Below are 21,255 nucleotides of genomic sequence, written 5' to 3' on the forward strand. Positions count from 1 at the left end.
GGGGAGCAGGGAACTTGGGGTGTTTAGTCTGGAGAAAAGGAAGCTCAGAGGAGACCTCATCACTCTTTACAACCCACTCAGAGGAGTAGCAAGCTGGGGGTTGATCTCCTCTCCCAAGTAACAAGGGATAGATCAAGAGCAAATAGGCTTAAGTTGTGCTAGGGAAGGTTTTAGATTAGATATTAGGGAAATTTTTCACCAAAAGGGTTATCAAGCACTGAAATAGGCTGTCTGGTTTTATAGCAGGACTTGATGACCTTAAAGTTTTTTCCAACCTCAATGATTCAATAAGCACAAGGAAAAACAACTCCCTCAATACAGAAGGACTTTATAAAGAGTTTGTTCCATGGACAACACCTTGCTACACCCCACAGAATAAGCTTTGCTCCTGTCTTTCCCCCACCTTTCAATATGGACTAATAACCAAGAACAGGAACTAACAGAGTCAGGTTTAAATGAGTTTAACTCCCTAAATGAGTTTAATTCCCAAACCTGCTGGCTGAAGTACCTTGTCAGGTTTGGATCATCACCCTGAAGAGAAAATGCTAATGACCATGAACCTCATTCCAGGGGGATAGAGAACCCACAAAACCAGTTAAATCCACAATAACTAACAAGAACACAGCTCCTCCCCTGCTTTATGATGTGGAGCATACCTTGCACCAGGAGGTGCTAATGCTGAAATTCACAACTATTTTTGTTTCTCCCTAGTCATATAAATTTTCTGCAAGGGTATTCTGAGAATAAAAATACACTGCAATGAGATCACTAGTACCTAGAACAGTCAACATGCCCCAGCCAACTACCTGAAGGACTGGAAGAAGGAGGCAGAGAGGACTGACTGAATTCAGAGACAGAAGCAGAACTCACTGGGCTGTTTATACATTGCCTTTGGGTTTTTTGAATGTAAACTCAGTGCAGACTGAAATAGCACTCCAGAGTTAAGCTCCCAGCACTAAGAAAGCTGAAGCATTAATCAATATTTGTGGCCCAGGTGCTGCATCATTTTTTTATTTTTGTCATTTCTGAGAGCAGATCACAAGCTCTAGGAGAAATAATAAACCTAAGAATCTAAGGTTTATAAGGGAAAAACCCCAAACACAACAGGTAGCCCTTATGGGTAAAAAGAAAGTTGAACTATACACAATGCAAGAAGTGAAGAAAATGTAGAAAGTTAAATATGAAACTGATCCTCTTCAGCCCAAGACAGTATCAGTGAAGTTAATTAAATGTTCCACAAGTGTCAGGAATACCATGTTACTGTTCTTTGATGCATCAAGGCCCAGTAACTTAAAAACAGACTGAAATAATGGGAATTTTTAGTTCCACATAAAAAAAGAAGTCAATGGATTTTGGAGTAAGAGATGTTGGTGCACACAGACACAATGACACACCTTTTACACAGGGGAGATGACATCAGGCCAAGAAGAATAGGCTAAGTACTAAAATTCCCATTTGAAGTACCTTATCAAGCTGAATTTCACTTGAGGATTCACCACATCAGTATCATGCTTATAAATACACAAAGTGACAGAATATTAGTTAAAAAGAAAACAGGTTAAGCATAACAAAGTAACTCTCACAGTGTCATGAAAACTGAGCCAGAAATTTGCATTGTTGGAAAGTGATGGATATATACATTTCTCAAAAATTAGCCTCAATTAATATAAAAGTAACTGTTGGCTCATATTTGTATTAACCTTGGGTTTAAGAGACCCACTCACGTATTACTATTATACATTATAAAAATGTGGAACAACACTTTCTGCTCTGATTACTAAATACATAATAAATCCCCCATTTAATTTGTAAGGCAGAGGAACAGGAAGAACAAGAAAACAATGAGATGATGCTGAGTGGCAAAGTGATCCACCTATCCCAGTAGCAGAGAAAATGAAACGCAAAGGTACAATGGAAGATGAAAATGGAAAGTATTTCAGAGAATGATTATGAAATAATGCAGAAGGAATTCCAGGATAGCCTCTGCTTTTTGTGTTCTTTCAGACAGAGCTCCCAGAGAAGTTACCTGTTGGAGAACAAATGCACTGCCCTGGTGATGATGATCCAGCCCACCTGCTGAAGGAATTCTCCACAATTCTCCCTAAGGCTTGGCCATTGTTCTGTCTCCACTGCTTGGGAAAGGAGCTCCCACTGCAGTGTGGGACAGTCCCTCCCACTCCCTGGGGCTGAGCACGCTGCCTCTGCTCCGGGAGGAAAGCCAGATTTGATTCCCCAAATAGCAAGGTGCCTTCCTGCCAACAGTTTCTTCTGTGTGTTTTTTTTTTTTTTTTAAACAAATATTTTCCATGTGTTTTTGTCTTACAATGATATGAAATAAAGGACAATTAAAAATATGAAAATGATGTGTTTTAAAAATGATAAACTATTATTTCATTTAAGCATAATATGTTCTGAGGGATTTTAAGTAAGACATCCATAACAAACTTTGTGATCTGTTTTTTGCAAAAGAGAAGCATCAGGTTTCACTAAAACATGTTCCCCCTATAAATGTTAACAAAATCAGTATTCAAGAGGGTAAGGACCAACGTGCATCCAAAAAAACTCAAACCATACTATGTGATTCACATATAAAGTCATTCTCATTCAAATCAAAACACAGCAAAACTAGATGATCTCGAAAAATATTTAAGCTTTTTATATGCATCTGCTAGTTTTATTTTCTTCATCATATGATAGATATTCCACTAGTCTATTCATGATTTAAAATAAAAAAGAAAATGAAATCATCCTGAAGACAAAAATCAAAATGTTTTTTTGCTTTCCCCTCTCCCTTTTTTTTTTTTTTTAGTTCCAAAGTATGCAATAAAATTGTTAAAATAATACACTTTGCTCAAAAAAAGAGTAGATCAGGGATAAATACATGGAGAGTTTAAAACATTGTCAAACAGAGGACTATAGTATCAGCCATGCCTGGACACTGCTGAATAACTGCAACTTTTACAAAGGACATTCAAATTTACTGTGCCAACATCCAGACTGGGAGGGTAAACAGAACAAACCAAAATAAACCCAGCAGAAAGCTTTAGCCAACCGTGTAAGAAGCTAAACTGAGGTTCCAACAACATTCATTTTAGCAAAAGAGAAAATATGTTTCCTTAAAAGTCTGGACTTCAGGACCAAATCTGTTTGGATGACAGAGTTCAAAAGAAATCCTAAGGAAACTCTGAAGTGTGCACAGATGCAGGTTCCTGTGAAACACTACCATGAGCAGCAAAGGATAACAGACACAGAAAGGAGATTCTCTTGAGAAATCAGCATGCCTTAAATACATGCACTGTGAATATAAATGAAACTCAAAAAAGAAAGAAGTGGCTGCACACATGGATATATGATACAAGTGGCCAGTGCAAAATTTATTGAACCTCATTTATTTAAAACCATAAATGTGTAGTGTTAAGCCGACAAAAAGTAAAATAAACTTTCTTGAAAGCTTGTAAAATATCTATCACGGAAATAACAACACTTACCTCAAGGATTCCATCTATGAAAACAATGTACAAACTTTTAAAATCAACAGCCAAAAGGCATCAGCCTAGAGAACCATCTCTTCCTTGGGACACACAGATGCAGACAAAGCCAGCAGAGAGGCCCCAGCCACACAAAAGCTGATATTGTTCTCCTGCTGGGGGGAAATCTCACTTGTAAATCGAGGGATATCTGCATTCAGAGTCAGCCCAGGCAGGGCCCTGCAGAGGTGACCACAGCACTCCACCCCACGGGAAAATGATTTTCCTGATCCTCAGAGAAGGCAGCTGCCAAGCAGCAGCTCCTGGGTTTACCTCTGAGCAGAATTCCTTGGATGCACTGACAGAGATGAAACATCATGGGTAAAACTCTTCCCCACTAAGCACAGCCTTGAAGACCACTAGACTTTGCAAAACAAATAATAATTGAAGTAAAAGACCTCCAAAATTAGCAACCTCTTCACAATTCTTCCCAATTTCTATATCAGTACTGCGGGCACAGGACAGTAGTGTCTCCCAGAACGTCTTTCATGAAAGTCAATAAAAAAGAATTTAATTCAAGCATTTGATAAGGCTTCTAAAAATCTGACCATGGTAATAAACTACTGCTTTCACTACTTAAATTTAACTCTGTTTTTCCATAAACTTATTTATATACTGCACTGCATTCTTTATCATCTAAATTGGATACTGGAATGAAACAGTCTATAAAGCTTTATATAGTCATAAACCCAGACATTTCTAAGTGACACACAGAAATGTTCTACAGCATTCACCAGAATTTTGATCATCACACATTTAACAAGAAAAAAGAAAAATCTGTCCAAACCAAAGTTACTCTTTTACTTAAAAAAAAAAAAAAAATCAATTATGAAACAATAAATTTTTTAGGCAGTGCATATTTCTATACGGTTGTTTCTAGAAGGGCCTTTTCTTTACTCTCTGCAGTAAACACAATTAAGTTTTTAATAATGAAACGTGAAACTTCTGTGCAGGAAAAAACCCACTCAACACAAATAATAGGTTTCTGTAAAATGGTGAAAAACCCCACATAATTCAATAAACCCACATTAGGATATGCTTCTGTATTGCAGAATTTGGCTGAGTGTGATTAACTACTTTCTAAGCAGTTGGCACCTTTTTCCCCCTTGTTCTGAACAACTCTGGCCACCAAGTCAGCTGGAAGAGAGCCTTAAGACAGTTATCTAAACAAATTAGTAAATTAAAAACAATCAATAGGATGATGCCTCCTGTGGCCTTCAGAGGTGCCTGTCCTCTTATCACCCAAGTTAATGAATTACTGAGAAAGAATATTTCTATTTTGTAATCTGAAAAAAAAATAACACATGGGGTAACTTGCACCCTTAACAAAATGATTGTTCTTTCTTTTTTGGCCTTCAGAAAAAGTTATTTCAGAGGAAAAATAAGATATTTCAGCAGCAGGCATGATCTACCATCATGTGCTTAATCTAAAAATAAGGATAACTCTTGAGAAAGAGTAGGAACATGAGAACAAATTTAACTGTGGAAAATGGCCACAGAAGAGGAACAGTATTTAATGCAAAGTGACAGCCATAACTTCACAACAGAATAGAAAATTCCTACTTAGTGGGATATAATGGTTTATAGGTTACTTGGTCTGGAGACTTCAGGAGCCCCAAATACTCTAAGAGCAATAAACAGTTTCCCTGACAGAACCTCATCCAAGTACAACTTGTGTACAACTTGTGATTTTTTTCTGATAAAGAAATTGGAATAGTATTGATACAAAATTAGAAATCAATATCCCACATTCAAGTTACTGACATGAAAAAGCTACCCTTTTAAATAATACTGTCTGTAATTTGCTTCAGGCATTAAAATATGTATTTCAGGACGCTGCATTCTTTCAGAAATTTATTTTGTATTTTTCTAACTAAAGTGTCCTGGGGAAGATTCTATCATCTCCCTTCCACATAGCATAATCAAAGAAAAATGCTTTTTGATAGCAATTTGTTCTTATAAAGATAAGATATCTTTATAAGCTGCAATTAAATGCATCCCTTTCTGCTTATGAGAATGACTGTGATGAAAAATGTGAAAATTGTACAAATTCACTGCTGGTTTTTCTTACTTGAAAAGCTACAACAGACCATTACAGCAATAACAGGTTATGAATGAAGTACTGGCAACCTGCTGGTACTGTCAAGAGCAGAAAAAAGCAAAAGCATTACAGAAGCATGAGTTAATGTCTGCAGACCTGTCACCCAGAAATATACTGAAACTAAGGCCATGTGGTTTACCAAAGCCCAAGAAGTTATATGATAACACAATAATGATTAATAAATAGCTAAAACGTTTCTGCATGAGTGACACAAGTATTTTGGTTCTTACTACACTCATACTATTCAACTCGTCTCCAGACTTTTTATTTCCTGTTCATATTAACTGAGCACCTTCCTATACTGCATCATGCCATATAAAAACTAATTTAAGCATCTGGGACACAAGCTAGGTGAACTTAAATTGGGAAAAAAATTTTCATGCAAAATGCAAACTGCAGAGATGAGTTGCTGGAGATGCAATTCAGGAAAGTCATAAGCTCCTAGTCCCTTCCTCCTGTGTGCTTCATATAATTTTATCCAATGACTGTTGATGTAAAATGCTTAAACAATTATCAGAGAACAAAGATTAGAACTGCAGGACAATGCCATCATCACTTAGCAGCCAAGTCCCTATCTCTGGGTGCTCCAGTCCCAGGGGCAGCTCTGCCAGCAGCTTTGTGTCCCCACACAGGCCAGCTCAGAGCCCAGCAGCTGGGCCACTTCCAGACTGCAATCCCTTAAACTTCAAGAATGCACAGAATTCAAGTGACTGATCAAACTGTAACAAGTGTACAAATCATTCACTACATTTTCAAGAGTTTGGACACCAAGGGACCTGTGGCATTGTTGACATTCAGCTCGTGCTCCTGCAAAGCTGCACAGAGGAACCAGAGCATTCAATAGCTTTGCAGAAACTCTCTCATGTCTCTACAAACATGATCATCTACCTCAGATCAGACAGCTGGAATGTGTCTCTTTCACTGGGTAAAAAACACACAAATCTTGTTAGACTTGTGGTATTCACTGAGCTGTTCAGTTTAAGACATTGTACTAAAAAGGTCATCACCCATGTGATCACACAAGCCTTTTGGTTTGATCCAGGAGTGCATTTTTTAAATTAATCTCATTATGCCCACCTACCATTCTTCATTTTTCACCATACCAGAGCATATTTACTCTCAAACAACATTAAAGTAGAAGATGCTGTTCACCTACCAGTGGTTATTCAGTCCACAGGACTGCAGTACAACTGGCATGAAGTAAAAGCCCTTGGAACACACAGGATTGTCAGCACTGGCTCCTCAGTGCCAGCTGCTTTGTTCTACAGATCTGCCACTGCTGTGTCACAGCACCTGCCAAGGTGCCTCTCTGCATTTGGCTCCATCTGGAGTTTTTTCTCAGTGCAAGGCACAGATTGCTTTAGAAAAAGCTGGTCTGTCTGAAAAGCAAATCCTCTGTCTTCAGCATTAAGTATTCACATATCCCAGAAGAAAACATCAGGGAAAGTACTTTTTCTGCTACTTTTTTTGACTTTTATTTTAGACATCAGTGCTGTGCAGATACAAAGTCACTGACAGCATGATGTCCTTTTGAATCTGTCACTCAGTAAGTGTTTTGGCACTCCAGTAAGACACTGCTGCCTTATGGACTAGCAGCTCTCCAGAACCACAGAGAAATCAGATTTTAGATGACTGAGCCTATTACATACCATGTCCAAGTGTGAAAGAGAAATGAGCATACCTTGGTGCATCACACAAAAAATTTCACACTTGTAAGAATATTGCCAGAACTGGCCTAACAGTAGTACACTTAATGTTAATAATAATAGAAAATGTACAGTTATAAAGTTGCAATTTGTTCAAAATTTAAAAAACCTTAAAAAAACCCACAAACTAAAATCTGGTCTATATTAAAAGAAAAAAATCTATTCTGATGAATTATTTTAAAGCAAACTTATTAATTCAAACTCCTAATTATTTACATATTCTAATATACTCTATATTACAGTCCTAAAAATGTGTTTTTGCATAAAGTGCTGGATGATTCTTACATTCTACAACTAAAGAAATTGATTTTGGTATCAAACAAGAAAAGGGAATATGCTCAGGATAAAATAAAATATTATCCAATGAACAATATATACAGGAACACATTTGAATTTTTATCACAGAAAACTTACATCTAGTAACGTGTGAAGATGCTGATCCTGGAAAACACTGTGAAGAAAATCTAAGTCTTTTTCACTGCAGTCTGTAAGTGCATGAATTTCTTCCAGGCTATCCAGCACCTGTGAGACTGCTCCTATGGGGCAACAGACAGGGGGGAAAAAAAAGAGAAAAAAAATCAATAAAGCAAAGGCTCATGGTAAACTGAACTTTGGAAAAAAAACCTTTCAATTCATCTGGTACAACTGGGATATGAGCTTAAAAAAGCTGTATTTTTAACAGGAAAACTCACTGAATAAATTTTACATATATCAAAAGTACTCACAGATAATGTAATTACACATAAGAAATGGCTTAATGGGAGAGAGGTTAAAACCTGATTTTATTAAGCTAAGCTTTATTCTATTTTAGCCTTGCTTCCAACGATGTCTTATGGAGCAACTTGGATTATTGGCCTGTCCTCACCATTCCCACCCCAAGCTTCACTTCTCTTTCTGAACTGTCAGACAATTTCAAATGCATACTGTAAAACTGTAAAACATCAGTAATAATTATTTTGAAATCAAATCCAAAACATTGGTAAAATCAGGAAGAATCAATACTTTCACAAATATTTTAAAAACCAGCATCGGGATAAAGGAGGGAAGAGGGAGAAACACCTGACTGCTGAATGTTCTGGGGGACAAAAAAAGGTTGCAATATGTTTTTTTTCTGTTTGTTCTGCTTGCCTGGTTCTCTCCTGCCCAGCTATTACACTTGATGCTTTTTCACCAGGGCATTGTTTTGGGCCATAGGATGATGGGGATGATTTTTATATGGAATGGGGTTGGGAGAGAAGCAAGAGCTATGGAGACATAAAGGAGAAATGGGAGGCACTGTGGAAGGTGGAAGTCCATGAGGAAAAGCTGAACTCTCAGCAGGAGAGGACAAAGAAACACAACACAAATCCACAGTAAACCACCCCACAGTGGTTCTTTGTGAAACAACTTGTTTAAAAATCAGAGTATCAGTGGTGGCTGCCACCTGTGTGCTTTACTAGAATGCCAACTTTGGCTTATCTCAACACCCTTGAGATGTCTTCATGTTCTCATGTCTTCACTTTTTGCACTGTGGTAAAAGCATCTGGCAAGAAGGCAGCATATCCAGTGAGAGTCTGCAGCAATGCTGTGGTCTAGCAGTGAACTAATGAATACTTTTTCATAAATAAATTCTTAATTCTGGATATCGAATTCTACACATTTTCTATTTCACTTATTTCTCATCAATATGCTTATTCTGTTCATTTATACATTTGCCTGTGTATTTTTCACAAGATAGGTAACATCTAAAAAATTGCTGCATTCCTTGAAATTCTATCTTCTATTGCATGAACAATTTTTACCAGCCTTCCTTAACTCAAACCCATTTGTACTGCATTTTCAGAATTTAATAAAAACAATATATCAAACTGGCTCTTAACCACACAAGGGAAGAAGTTAACTCATTTCTCTGAAAATTTTGAAAAAGGAATAAACCCAACAAAATACACAAAAACTACTATACAAGACTTGCAACCTCATGGCTTAGGAGGAGAAATAAATTACAAATCTAGAAACTCTTGCATCACATTCAGTACAAACCTCAGCCTAGGATTCTGCTCACAGTTCTCTATACAAGGTTTGAGAATCACAATATCCCCCCCCCCCCCCCCAACTCCTGTCTCAGGAGCAATAAAACTTCTTAATCCTCTCCCATCAAGTGTGTCTGACTACTTACACCTATTTGATGTAATAATTTATGTTCTTTTAAGAATCTGTGGCTGTCAGCAAGTAAAACAACTGTTAGTAGTTGCTGTGCATGAGGTCGGGTGCTCTGAAAAAAAGAAGTCTGCTTCCTCTTTGATAATGAACAAGGCTGCTCAGCTGAAAGGAACCATCCACATCCCTCTGCCAGAGACACAGCAGGAAACCTGAGAAAATATAAGGGCTGGGGATCTGCTGGTAGGAGGATGGAGAGATCACAGCTAAGCCTCAAAGGCAAGGAAAAAAACCTACCCAGGGACCCCAAAAAGACTGCACTGTTTCCTTTACATGTTCAGCACATCAGTTAAAAGGCTGATGGACTCAGAGATCTCCAAGCCTGAAGGAAAGTGTTTGACTTTCCAGGATCCAGTTGGTAGAAGAAAATTTGTTAAAATTCTGTTTCTGCACTTTTCATGCTCAGAGTTTGAATTATTTTATTTTCGAGCAAAGCTTCTTTTTCTTGGCTCAAAGCCCTGTCTGTATATTTGGGGTATTAAGGAAAACTCAAAAGAAGATTCACCTCAGAGGTATGGGAATCTTAAGAGTCTCTAGTACTGCTCAGTGTGGCCCATAATCATCAAAACCTGAGCCAAATCTGGAACCAGTAAAGAAATGTGTTCAAAGTTGCCTGCAGTGCTGTGTTATTGTGAAACACCAAATGCTCTGGAACACCACATTCCTTATTTGACAATATTATTTCCTTTGCAAACTTTGTTTTGTGGAACACTTTGAGGGCTTTGGAATGGAAATGGAAGTTATGATTTTTCAATATTTACATCTCAACAACGTCTTGAATATTTGGGAATAAAAAAAAATAGGGTTATTAGGGTTTGATCATCAGGTGTTTTTTTCCTTTTGTTCATTGGTCACATTGAATAGAAGGCTGTAAATAAAGTTTCCAAGAACATCCTTAAGAAATTTGATGGGACTTTCTGACAGTGACTTTTTTAATCTCTCAAATGACAGTTTTTACCTTATGTTTTTTTTACTTATAATCTTATGCTTTACCTCACTCATTTACAAATAATGTGCACCTGCATGAGAAAATGGCATAGCAGCAATATACTGACAGCATATTAGTGCTTAAAAAATGGTGACAGAACAATTTTACAGACATTTTTGTGAATACCTACACTCTGTTACAGACATCTGTTAAAATGTCTAGAAGTTCCTTTCAGAAGAGTTTTAAATTCAGGGAAGAGATACTACACAAAATAAAGTTAACCAACCTTTATAGCACACCTGTTTCTAAAAGGATTCATATTCAAGCTAAATTTCTAACCTTTGGGGAAAGTGTAAAGGCACTCAATATTTATAATTAAAGCTTATATCCTCTTGAAATAGGATTTAACCTCTTTTCAACATTGCAAGTGCACCCATTTTAGCCTCAGCACAGATGATAAAGGACTTAAGTAAATTATTACAGTCATGCAAGCTAAAATCTCAGACTTCTCATGGTCTGTAACAGTTACAGACAGAATCTAGAAACATGAAAATTGAAGCATAAGAATGATGCAGGAAAAATCAGGAAGTTGACTAACTTGACTGGCTGTGTTAATTTGTTTTTTAAGACTCCATAAAGTAAACTTTGTTAGAAAATGCTGCTCACTGCCCCAGAATTTTCAAGTAGCCCCGGCTTTTGGATGAGACGAATCTCACCCTGCACCTTAAGTTAGTATAAAACCAGATCCAATTGCACAAGGAAAGGCTGCAATTCAAGTGATATAAATAGAAGACTCTTCTCTGCAGAAACAGTAATAAAATCCACACCAAACATGGTTCTGTGAGAAGACTGCGGATCCTCCTGTAAATGCACAGCAAATGACCTCCGTGTCAAAAGGAGCAGTGACACTCTGGGCCATGCACACAACCTTGTCTTCCCTGTACTCCCATAAGGATACCTAAGAAAGGATGGCTGCAGCTATTCAGAGTTTTCTGGGGACTGCCAACTGTGAAAAGTTGAAAACTAGGAGCTGTCATATTTATATATGAGGAAAAATCACATTAGAATGCTTATGACAGTCTCCTGCAGTCACCACTAGTGCATAAAATACTTTAATAGTTAGTGGAATGACTTCTTAAGGATGACACCCAATTACTTCTGAGAAGATAGAGATGAATTGAGCATTTTTCTGCCTACTGAGGCAGATCTGTTATTTATCAGAGACACGTATTTGCTTTGTGAGGCAGAAACTTGGGATTTTCTCTTCACGTAGTGCACAGTCAAAGTCACCACAGGTATCTTGTGCAAGTTCAGTTACCTCATTTTTGGAGATGGCCAGTCAGAAATAGTTTTCTCTTACAGCTGAATTCTGTCTCTAGGGTATTTGTAGTTCTCATACAGTGCATCTGAAGTTGCTATGGACACTGGTTCATCAGCTGGAAGTAGGCAAAGCTTTGGTAAAATAGTGTTGTTACTACAACATCCAGCTATTTTAGTCTGGAAAAGGTGGTATGAACTTTAAAGGTAGAGAGGATGTGCTTACTTCTCCCCAGAACAGAGTAAAAGAGAATTTTAAGTACTATTCCAAGAATTACCTACATATTCTCCAGTAGTCATGTGTGCCCCCAGCACAAAACATCCCAAAATTTGCTTTTCTGAGGTTTCTCAGCACACCAGAGAGGTGTAACTGGCTCCCTCTGTTATGCAACAGGCAGTGAACAAAAATAGGAGCCTCTTTCCATGTGACAGATGATCTGCAACACTGTGCAATTGAATAAAGTGTTTAAGTAAAGAAACAGACATTGCTACAAAGCACAGACTACATCCTAACTGCAAACACATTCTGACAGAGGGCAAAAGAACTCCTTGATTTATTTTTTAACATTGAAAATTACAAATGCTCATTTAAGTCTTGGGTCAGTCATAAACCCGCTTGAGTAATGAAAACCCAGAACTCAGGATGCCTGATATTGTTTAAACACAAAACTATAAACACCTTTTTGCCAGTCTCCTGCAATTACTATGTCAGGCAATAACTCTGTACAAAAACTTATGATGACCATTATAGTAATATTATGTTTTTATGAAAGAGACATTGGCAAAATCTAAATCTCTCAGATTTGTAGAACCACATAAAATGAAGTTCATTACACCAGCCACTCATTTGTATCCTGTTCATTCTTATAAACTACCTTTATTTATTTGGCTTTTCAACTATTCTTTATGTTGTGTAAATAGGTAAGTAACTGTGTCTTGAAGATTTTACAGTGGTATTTAAATAACTAAGCAAGACTTTGCTGTAATTTGCAATTTCTCTGTGTATCACAGTTCTGTCCTTATGCCATCCAATCCACAATAAACAGAAGCTGATTTCTCTCAGCCCCATTTCTTGGCTGCCTTCTCATGGGCAGCTGCTGGAAATGAAACTAAAAGACCAGTCCTGGCTCTTAAAGCACAGGCATTTCAGAAGGCAGGATTTACATTTTACTTTGTTTGTGAGGAAGTCTGAGGGTAGTACATCCAGCAAGGAATGACAAAAAAATCATCAGAAACTATCAAATTTTAGAGATCAAATATTAGAATCACAAAATGAAGTCACAGGATATAATCTCACAAAAAAAAAAAAAAAAAAAAAAAAAAAAAAAAAAAATCAAGCATGGGTATTATTATAAAGTGCAAACCTTTCCACTACTTTCACTGATGTAACTTCTCAGATTTAGAGAATGTCAGCTGAGCACCAGCTGCACTTCATCACTTGCAACAGCATCTGCAAAAATCACTGGAGTTGAGATGGCTCTGATCTCACACAGTGATTTGGGGCTCCTTGCTGCTCACTGTATTCCAGAGCAACTGACTGCAGGATCAGATGACAGCCAAAGCAGGTGCATACATGTATATGACTAAATAGTTTAAAGTAAGGTGGCAGATACATGTTTTAAATATACACAGCATTGTAATTAAAATTTAAGGCAAGTAAAGGCTCTGTCCTGCTCAGATGTGAGCTATATTGTGTTTCATGACTTCTTCCTTCTTGGACTGAAATCAAACAGTAAAGTTTAGACATCCTATATATTTACAAATAGTCTCAGACATGAACACAGTTCTGTGAATGCTACTGGGAAGCAAATAAGGCAGTGCTAATACAAATGTATGTATATACATACACTGTATGTATATAAAACAATCAGGAAGAGTGTAGTAAGAGAGCTGGAAAGATGGAGGATTATGGAGATGACAAAAATGATTCAGAAAGAAGACTGCTGGTGTAATGGAAGGGTATTGGGATTTACAACTACATTAAAGATGGTAAGAATATTTAAAGAATACAAGAAAAGAGAGAAAGGCATGTAGAAGTAGAAAAATAAACTAAAGGAAATAGGTGCAGGAGAGAAAAACAGGAAGAAAGGGACTAAACAAGGGGAAAAAAGAAAATAAAGAAAAAAAAAGAAAAATAAAGAAAAAAGTAAACAAGAGATTAAGTGTTTCCAAACAGCAGAAGGAATATATAGGAAAGTACTATACATGGAAAACAACAAAGGATGGGGGGGAAGAGGAAATGGTTGGGGGGCGGGGGGGTCAAAGGGCAGCAAGAAACTGATGCTTAATTTTGAAGAGAGACTTTTTTCATCTTGCACACACACAGGGGCACTGGAGTGTAGGCATGGCTCCACACAAAAGAGTTTGTTAACTCTTTTTCCCAGCTACCCCTCACTGAAAATCCAGCCACAGATATGAGAGAAGCCAGTCTAAAGTGGTGCTGAAGAAACATGCAGAAATTTTTCAGACTAAACCTGTAGCTTACATGTAGGTGCATTCACATGTAACTAAACAAATAAATCTTTTAATAGATGAATGCCCTTCACTATCCCTGCCTTAGATCCTTCCTCATTGCAAAAATGCCTAAAAACCCCTTCTGACCAGCATGACAGCAGCACCCCCTTATAGTCAGTTTGTGGAAGAAAAGTCTCTGTACAAACAAAAACCCAAAAATCATGGCACAGGCTCTGTATGTTTTGTTTCTTCCTTCCCCCCCTACAACTGCTTAAAAATAATGCTATCACAAAACTTTTATTAAAAAAATCCATTGACAGAAGAAGAACTGTTAATCTATAAGTCTTAAAATGTTACAGGAAACCCCCACTTTCTATAGCTTGTTTTTGGGGAATTAGTTTTGCTGAATTAGTTGTTTTTGCAATGGTTGTGGTTTGTATCAAAGGGTCTGAAATTTCACAGCTTCTCCTCTGCCTAGTATAGTCTGCAGGTTTTAGAAGTGCTTGTGCTCCCAGTTTCTCACGAAGTGTGCAGCTACTTTGCAGCAGAACCTCTTCACTACATGCCAACAACATTCCTTCACTGAGGAGACACATTTTGGAGAGTTATTGAATCAGGTGTATGCATATCCACATGCATATGCATAGATCAGGTGCCACAGCAACACAGAAGGATCAAGAAAGTTCATGCAAGCATAGAGCAAGAATATAATATTTGACTAATATTACATTATATGTTTGGTGGTAGGAAGAAAATAAACCACATCAGTCTATGAAAACAATTTCTGAATGAAAATGCAAAACCAAAATATACTTTATTAATTCAACGAAAATTAAATTTTAGTTGATTTGTGTTGCATATATTAAATATTGGGGGGAAAAAACCCCAAAACTCAGGTAATTTTAATACTGCCTCTAAATTAGAATCCTCAGAATTCCCTGGAAATCATCCTTCTGCTTAATTATTCTGTTAATTATATATTACACTGTAGACAGATTTAGTCAATATCATATAATTTTATCTGAACAGGCAGTATTAAAACTGAAAAGAGCAAAGAGAAGCAAAAGAAAGCAGATTTTTAAACATGCAAAGACACACACCATAGCTGACTGATATGCCTTAAAGGAAAACAAAGGGATACCTACTTTCTGCTGCTAGAAGTCCTAGAAGGAAGGCAGCGTTTGGACAAACAACAAACAGTATGAAGATTTCAGAACAAGCCATTTATAAAGCTGCAACCTAGCAGACTAATTTAGCCACAAAATCGTCTCAACAAAGTGACAAGGATCCCCCCACTTTTAAATATGATTTTTCTATGTGTGAAGCAAATGGCACTGGCAGACTGGGATGGGAGGAAAACAAACATTTGGTATTGGGAAGGCAGCACATGGATGCAGTGTTAGAGATCTATTAATACCAGATTTTCCCCAACATTGGTTAAACTATTTTAAAAAACTCATAGACAAAAAGTGATTTTTAGTAAAAATATTTAAGAGTTGAAATGATAAAATAATTCAACATACTGCAAATGATGCATAACATATTAATATATTTAGTAAGCAAAATTTAGCAATGTTATATTGAAATAAAAGTTTCAGTGAGAAATGTTATGTGAACCACTTAGAAATACAACCACTTCATTACTGCTTTTAATTAATGTGTCTTTATGCCCTTTTTATTAAATTAAATATATCAGAGCAAAGAACCAACAGCTGAAAAATCATGAAGTTAATAATGGAATGTTGGAAACACACAAACCTCATGGTCTCAAAACTCATAGCTGTGCTTGTAATACTAGTGAAGAAATTAATAACAATTATATAAGGTGAATGCAGTTTTTTTTTAACCAAGCATTCATATTTTAAAATGTTACACAACACCCGTTGTAAATACTTACACAATCAGTGGTAATTTTTGCATTACAAAAGTAGATTTTTTTTCTTACTTATGTTGATGAAACTGATGGGTTTTAAGATATGGGCTTGCATTGACAATATTTCATTAATTCTAAATTCCATAAAACAACTAATCATTCTAACTTGTGAGTTCAGCTACTTCCATGTATGTTGGAGACAGTGAGCTCACAACTTGTCTGTATCTACGCTGTTTGACCCTACTCTGAAAGACTAAGAGATTTAGCTTTATTCCCATTTTTATTATCAAATTTGAAAATCAAGACCTCATGCTGTTAAAAACTTCTTGTTTAACATGACAACAGAGAGTCTGACAAAATAGAACAGGATGAAAATTTCAATTTGCACACATCAATCCTGAGACAAAATACCAAAAAGCATTTGCAGAAATGCTGTGTGTGGAGAAAACGGAGGCAGATGCACTGAAGGAGGTTCAGTGTGGCTGCTCAGTGTGCAGTGCCAAACTCTGCTTCTGTTTATCTGCTTCCAGAGTGACCACAGAGCCCCACTCACACGAAGGCAGGAAGCACTGCAGCAGTGCCACTGCTCAGCACAGGTGCAGGAGCACATTTGGCCACTCAGGCTCTTGCTCTGAGGTTACCCCAAAACACAGCTTGAGGATCCCTTACAGGAATCCAGAACTGTCTGTGGCAAAAAGCTGCTCTGAAACCTCTTAGTCACAGTTCAGAAATGTGTACCCACAGACCAAGCAATTCCAGCAGACATCAGAGGGTAACAGCCTTGAACCAAAAGTTAAGGGTTGCTTTAATTAAAGTCAGTTATGCAATTTTACAAACACTATGGACTATCCACTAGCTTAACTCCAGCACTGACTTGGTTCTGAAAATGTGGATACAAAAAGCTTTTGGAAACATAAAGTTTATAAAAAACCTCTTCAATTTATCAGTTTTTCTAACTGTTGGCCTGAAAATGTAACCATTTTGAATCTACTTAACACCCCATATGAAACAGTCGTCCTCAATTCAGCTTCTCAAGTCAAACCCCAAGAACCAAAAGGAGGAAAAATTAAAAGCTTTCCACTGGTGCTGTTCATTCCCCAGCCTGAGGCACTGTTATGAAAACACTTGAAAACTGTATGTCTGTACATTCTCCTGGGGGACAAGTAGCCAGCATATGTCAGAAGGAGAGGAAAGCCTCTCTAAGCTGATGTGCAATCAGGAGGTAGGAGGGCCAGGCACTGGGCAGGAGAAAGGAGGGAGGCAGATGGGGAAGGACAGCAGAGAGCAAAAGCTTTGAATGTCCCTGGCACTTATGTATTTCATGGTCCACTTCAAATACTTCCTACTGGACCATTTTTCTCCTTAGCCTTCAGGGCTGCTGATTGCTAACTTCTGATTTATGTTTGTTTCAGCATATTAAAAATATCCAAAACATTTGTTGCCTTGGGGAATACACATTTTAGAATTCTAGAGAAGACTATTTGCAGAAAGCTTGTCAGCTGAGCTGCTTGGTGGCTTTACTGGAGAAGCTACTAGCACAGGCTGTCAGCGATAAAACAGCATTGCAGTTTAAAAGTATTTTAAAAAGTTTAATCACACTCAAAATTCAGCAAGACTGGTTTCTGCCATGTTGCCAACAGGATGACAGCAGGATTAATTCAAGTTTTTCAGAGGATGGTTGCTGACAAAAGAGGAGACAAACCACCCACTGGTCAGCAAGTAGTTGGAACCAAGAGTTGTTAATACTGTACAAAGAAAAGGAAGATGTGTACAGAAAAAAACCTGGTTGACCTTAAATGAAATTTATCTCTGTTCATTTCCATCTAATTTAGCTAAGGAATTTTCTGACTTTCACTGTAAAACTCTCTAACAAGAATATCCTTTGCTTCTGCATCTACAAAAGTCATCTGACTTGCTGTCTGCAGTGCCTTCCTATCCTGGGATAATACTCTGGTAGCACAGAAGATGTTCCAAAGTTCCAGCAACCCCAGGTTTCCACACTGAATTTTGAGGAAGAACACCTCTAGACTAATTGGGTAAAAAGAGAGAATTGAAATTTTCTGTTTCTGTGTTTGGAAAACCAGGAAATGTGCTATGCATAACCTAATAAGCACCTATATTTCTGTATATCTATCTCTGTAGGAGTTCTGTATTTCCCTGTTTCTGACAAACCATTTAATTACAGTGATAGGCTCCATGAAATTTTATGGGAGGAATAACCACATCTAAAATATTAAATGCTCTTCATTAAGAGTTTATGATCTGGAATAACATTATGAGCTATTAGGAAGGAAACTTAAATAACCTTAAGATAATCAAGTTTCTACTGCAATTCTTGAGTTTTAATTTCTCCAAACTAGTTTGGTTTAGAATCATCTCAAGACCCATCCTACAAGCTAGAAGTATTTGAAAAAACTGTTAGTGTACTTCTGAAGATGAAACAAAATAGATTTTGATATCTAGGAATTTCAGATGAAATGTTATAAACTCTGAAAGAGAAAGCTGAAAGAGTTGTATAGTCTTTTCTTGCAAGGCTTAGTGTTCAATATTAAATATTTTGTCAGCTAAAGTAGTGGGTCAGAGTAACAGAAAGAAAACTACCCACTTAGCATGGTTTCCTGATCACTGTGATCCCCCATCAGTTTGATCAACAATGTCAGGTTAGGGAATAACTTTGCTTTCCTGAGAATTCCATGCTTTTGTTCCAGTTATTTCAGAGATGAACACAAGCTAACAATGGATCCAACACAGATATTCTGTACGGTTTAAATGTGCACTGGGTTCAAGTATTCTGTGAGCAGAAAAAAATAGAACCTGGAACTTTCCTGTATAGTGCTATTTGCAATTACATCACTCTGAGGAAGACACATGTCCTGTTGATGTGAGACTGAAACTGGAAAGCAGAACTGCTGTTTCCAGATTAGGAAAGTTGCCACTGCCAGTCATGCTGGTGGCCATTCACCACTGAAATGGGGGAAGTAGATGGAAACAAAAATTAAGGCACTGCAAGGGTTCTAGGTGAAGTAAAACTGACTTATTCTTTCTTTTAAAGAATAGGTGGATCCTTAACTGCAAGTACAAGTATCCAAAAACTGTGTGGCTGAACTTAAGCCATGAGGCTTTGATTACCCATTTGCAATAAATGATCTGAGATTCTCATTCATTTCTATGGGAATTATGAATGGTGCTCAGGTCTAAAGACAAAGCAATCTTTTAATTTTAGTACTCAAAGTTGGATTCCAAGAAGTGAAATTGGAGAATTTCAACCACTTAAAGTTGCCCCCATTCCTATGGGGCATATAATTCTTATATTAATGACATTGAAATAATTTATAATTACTGGCATATATGAAAGAGAAGGAAAGAAATAATTAATATATGCAGTCAGCACATAATTTTCTCACCTACAAAAATACTGGGACAGAGAATTATCACACAGCAGATCAACATAAGCAATTAAGTTCCTGAAATGTCTTCTAAAAAAGTTAAAATGTTCTGCCAGTACCTCCTAAATAGTTTAGAAAAATTTGTCTTAGATTTTTCTTAAAGGTTCATTTAAATTGATCCTAAATCCTAATTTTAGGTCAGACAAACCGACCCAGACTTTTGCACTGCAAATATTCTGAGCAATGTTACATCAAAATTAAGGTCCATAATGAAGACAGGGCTGTTTAGGGACTGACAGGTTATTAAAATTTCTGAATATGGGCTATGGACAAAAGGATTGCTTGGTAAGGTCACTGTCCTGTCCAAGGCCTAGATCACAGCACAAGTATTATCTTCTCCTCTGAGGTATGCTGGGAGGTCCCTGAGTACATGTATTGTCTCTGAAGATCTGGGGGTCAGAAATACTGTCAAGTGTGCTTTAAACAGGACACATCTTAATCATATTGTTCTCTGAAACAGAAGGTCAGGAAACTTTGGTACATAATAGTTTCTTTTTGTAAATAACTATTAATAAGGTGTTAAGAGCTTTGCTCCTGCCTAAGAATTCAAGACAAAATTTCAATAAGCTTTTATACTCAAATAATATAAAGAGAAATGTGAGATTATAACATTATTTGTAATTAAATGTACATTAAAAATAAACAATTCAGACAGAATATCTGTAGAAGCTTAAAACTGTGCCAAGATTTTATCTTCATTTCTGCCAGCTACAAATGCCATTGTGACTGAAAATTATCCTTTCACATGTAAATGTTAATTTAATATTCAATTTTATGGAATCTCAAGAAATTAATAAATACTTGGTACTCCGGTCAGGATGGACTTAAGACATGTTGATTGCAATAAATACAGTTTCTGTTAAAATACCTGAGGAGGTGGGGTCTTCAGAGAAGTCTGGCAGCTCTTCAGGGGGGTCACCATAGAAGGAGTTGAATTTGTGGCTTGACACAGCTGCTAGTACTGCCCCCTGAATGAAAATACCCACAGAGTCTCAATTACACAAAGCAGGATAATGAAACATTTCCAGAGCCCTTGGGCCACTCAGTCTCCTGAGGTCTCTTGTGTGTTGACCTTTCCAGTGAAGAGCAAATATATTTTATAGTCTTCAGCTCTGCTTCCCTTTTATCAGTGACCATATCTAACAGAAAAGCTGATCATACACTAATAAACAGTAAAAATATTCTTTGCAAGGGGATTCATCAGAACAGTTCTTTATGTGAATGCATTCTGAAATAACTATGAGGCATAAATTCATATTGTAGTACAATGTAAACCAAATAACTGACCTCTTTATCTTTTCCTCTTACCTAGACTGAGTGGATTAACAGGAATAAAAATTCACTCTCTAAAGCAAAACATTATGTTTTTATTTTAGAAATTGTCATAATTTGACACTGTCAGCATTAGAATACTTTAACACCCATAATGCATCAATATAAAAATAACACAATTATTCAGAATCACAGAGTTCCACAATGAGCATTACAGGGGAATTTATAAATCCAGAAAAATAGTTACCTCCTCTGACATATATTTACTTGTTCAAGTAAATGACACTTTAACCACTCAGGTTTTAATGTTGCACAGTTATTGAAGTATGGATGAATTTCATGAAACATACTGCAGAACAGTGCTTTGGATAAAATGGCACAAAAAAATAATGAAGGTACAAAAGCTCAAGAAACTAAATATGTGGCCTCCCCAGG

At 37.0% G+C, this 21,255-nt stretch overlaps 1 protein-coding gene across 11 annotated transcripts in view; it reads right to left on the reverse strand.

Moving 5' to 3' along the window:
- CASK (calcium/calmodulin dependent serine protein kinase) overlaps window positions 1–21,255 on the reverse strand; it is a 185,411-nt gene that overhangs the window by 46,192 nt on the left and 117,964 nt on the right. For 8 of the 11 annotated variants that reach the window (XM_077781673.1, XM_077781676.1, XM_077781675.1 and 5 more), the window contains 3 exons: window positions 20,417–20,516; window positions 15,375–15,392; window positions 7,749–7,870 (listed from right to left, as the gene is read on the reverse strand). In XM_077781673.1, the coding sequence (XP_077637799.1) occupies window positions 7,749–7,870; window positions 15,375–15,392; window positions 20,417–20,516 (240 nt within the window). The remainder of the gene's footprint in view (window positions 1–7,748; window positions 7,871–15,374; window positions 15,393–20,416; window positions 20,517–21,255) is intronic. The other 3 variants (XM_077781677.1, XM_031507871.2, XM_077781672.1) reach the window with 1 other exon arrangement.

This window comes from Lonchura striata, chromosome 2, assembly GCF_046129695.1.
Source record: "Lonchura striata isolate bLonStr1 chromosome 2, bLonStr1.mat, whole genome shotgun sequence".
NCBI lineage: Eukaryota > Metazoa > Chordata > Aves > Passeriformes > Estrildidae > Lonchura > Lonchura striata.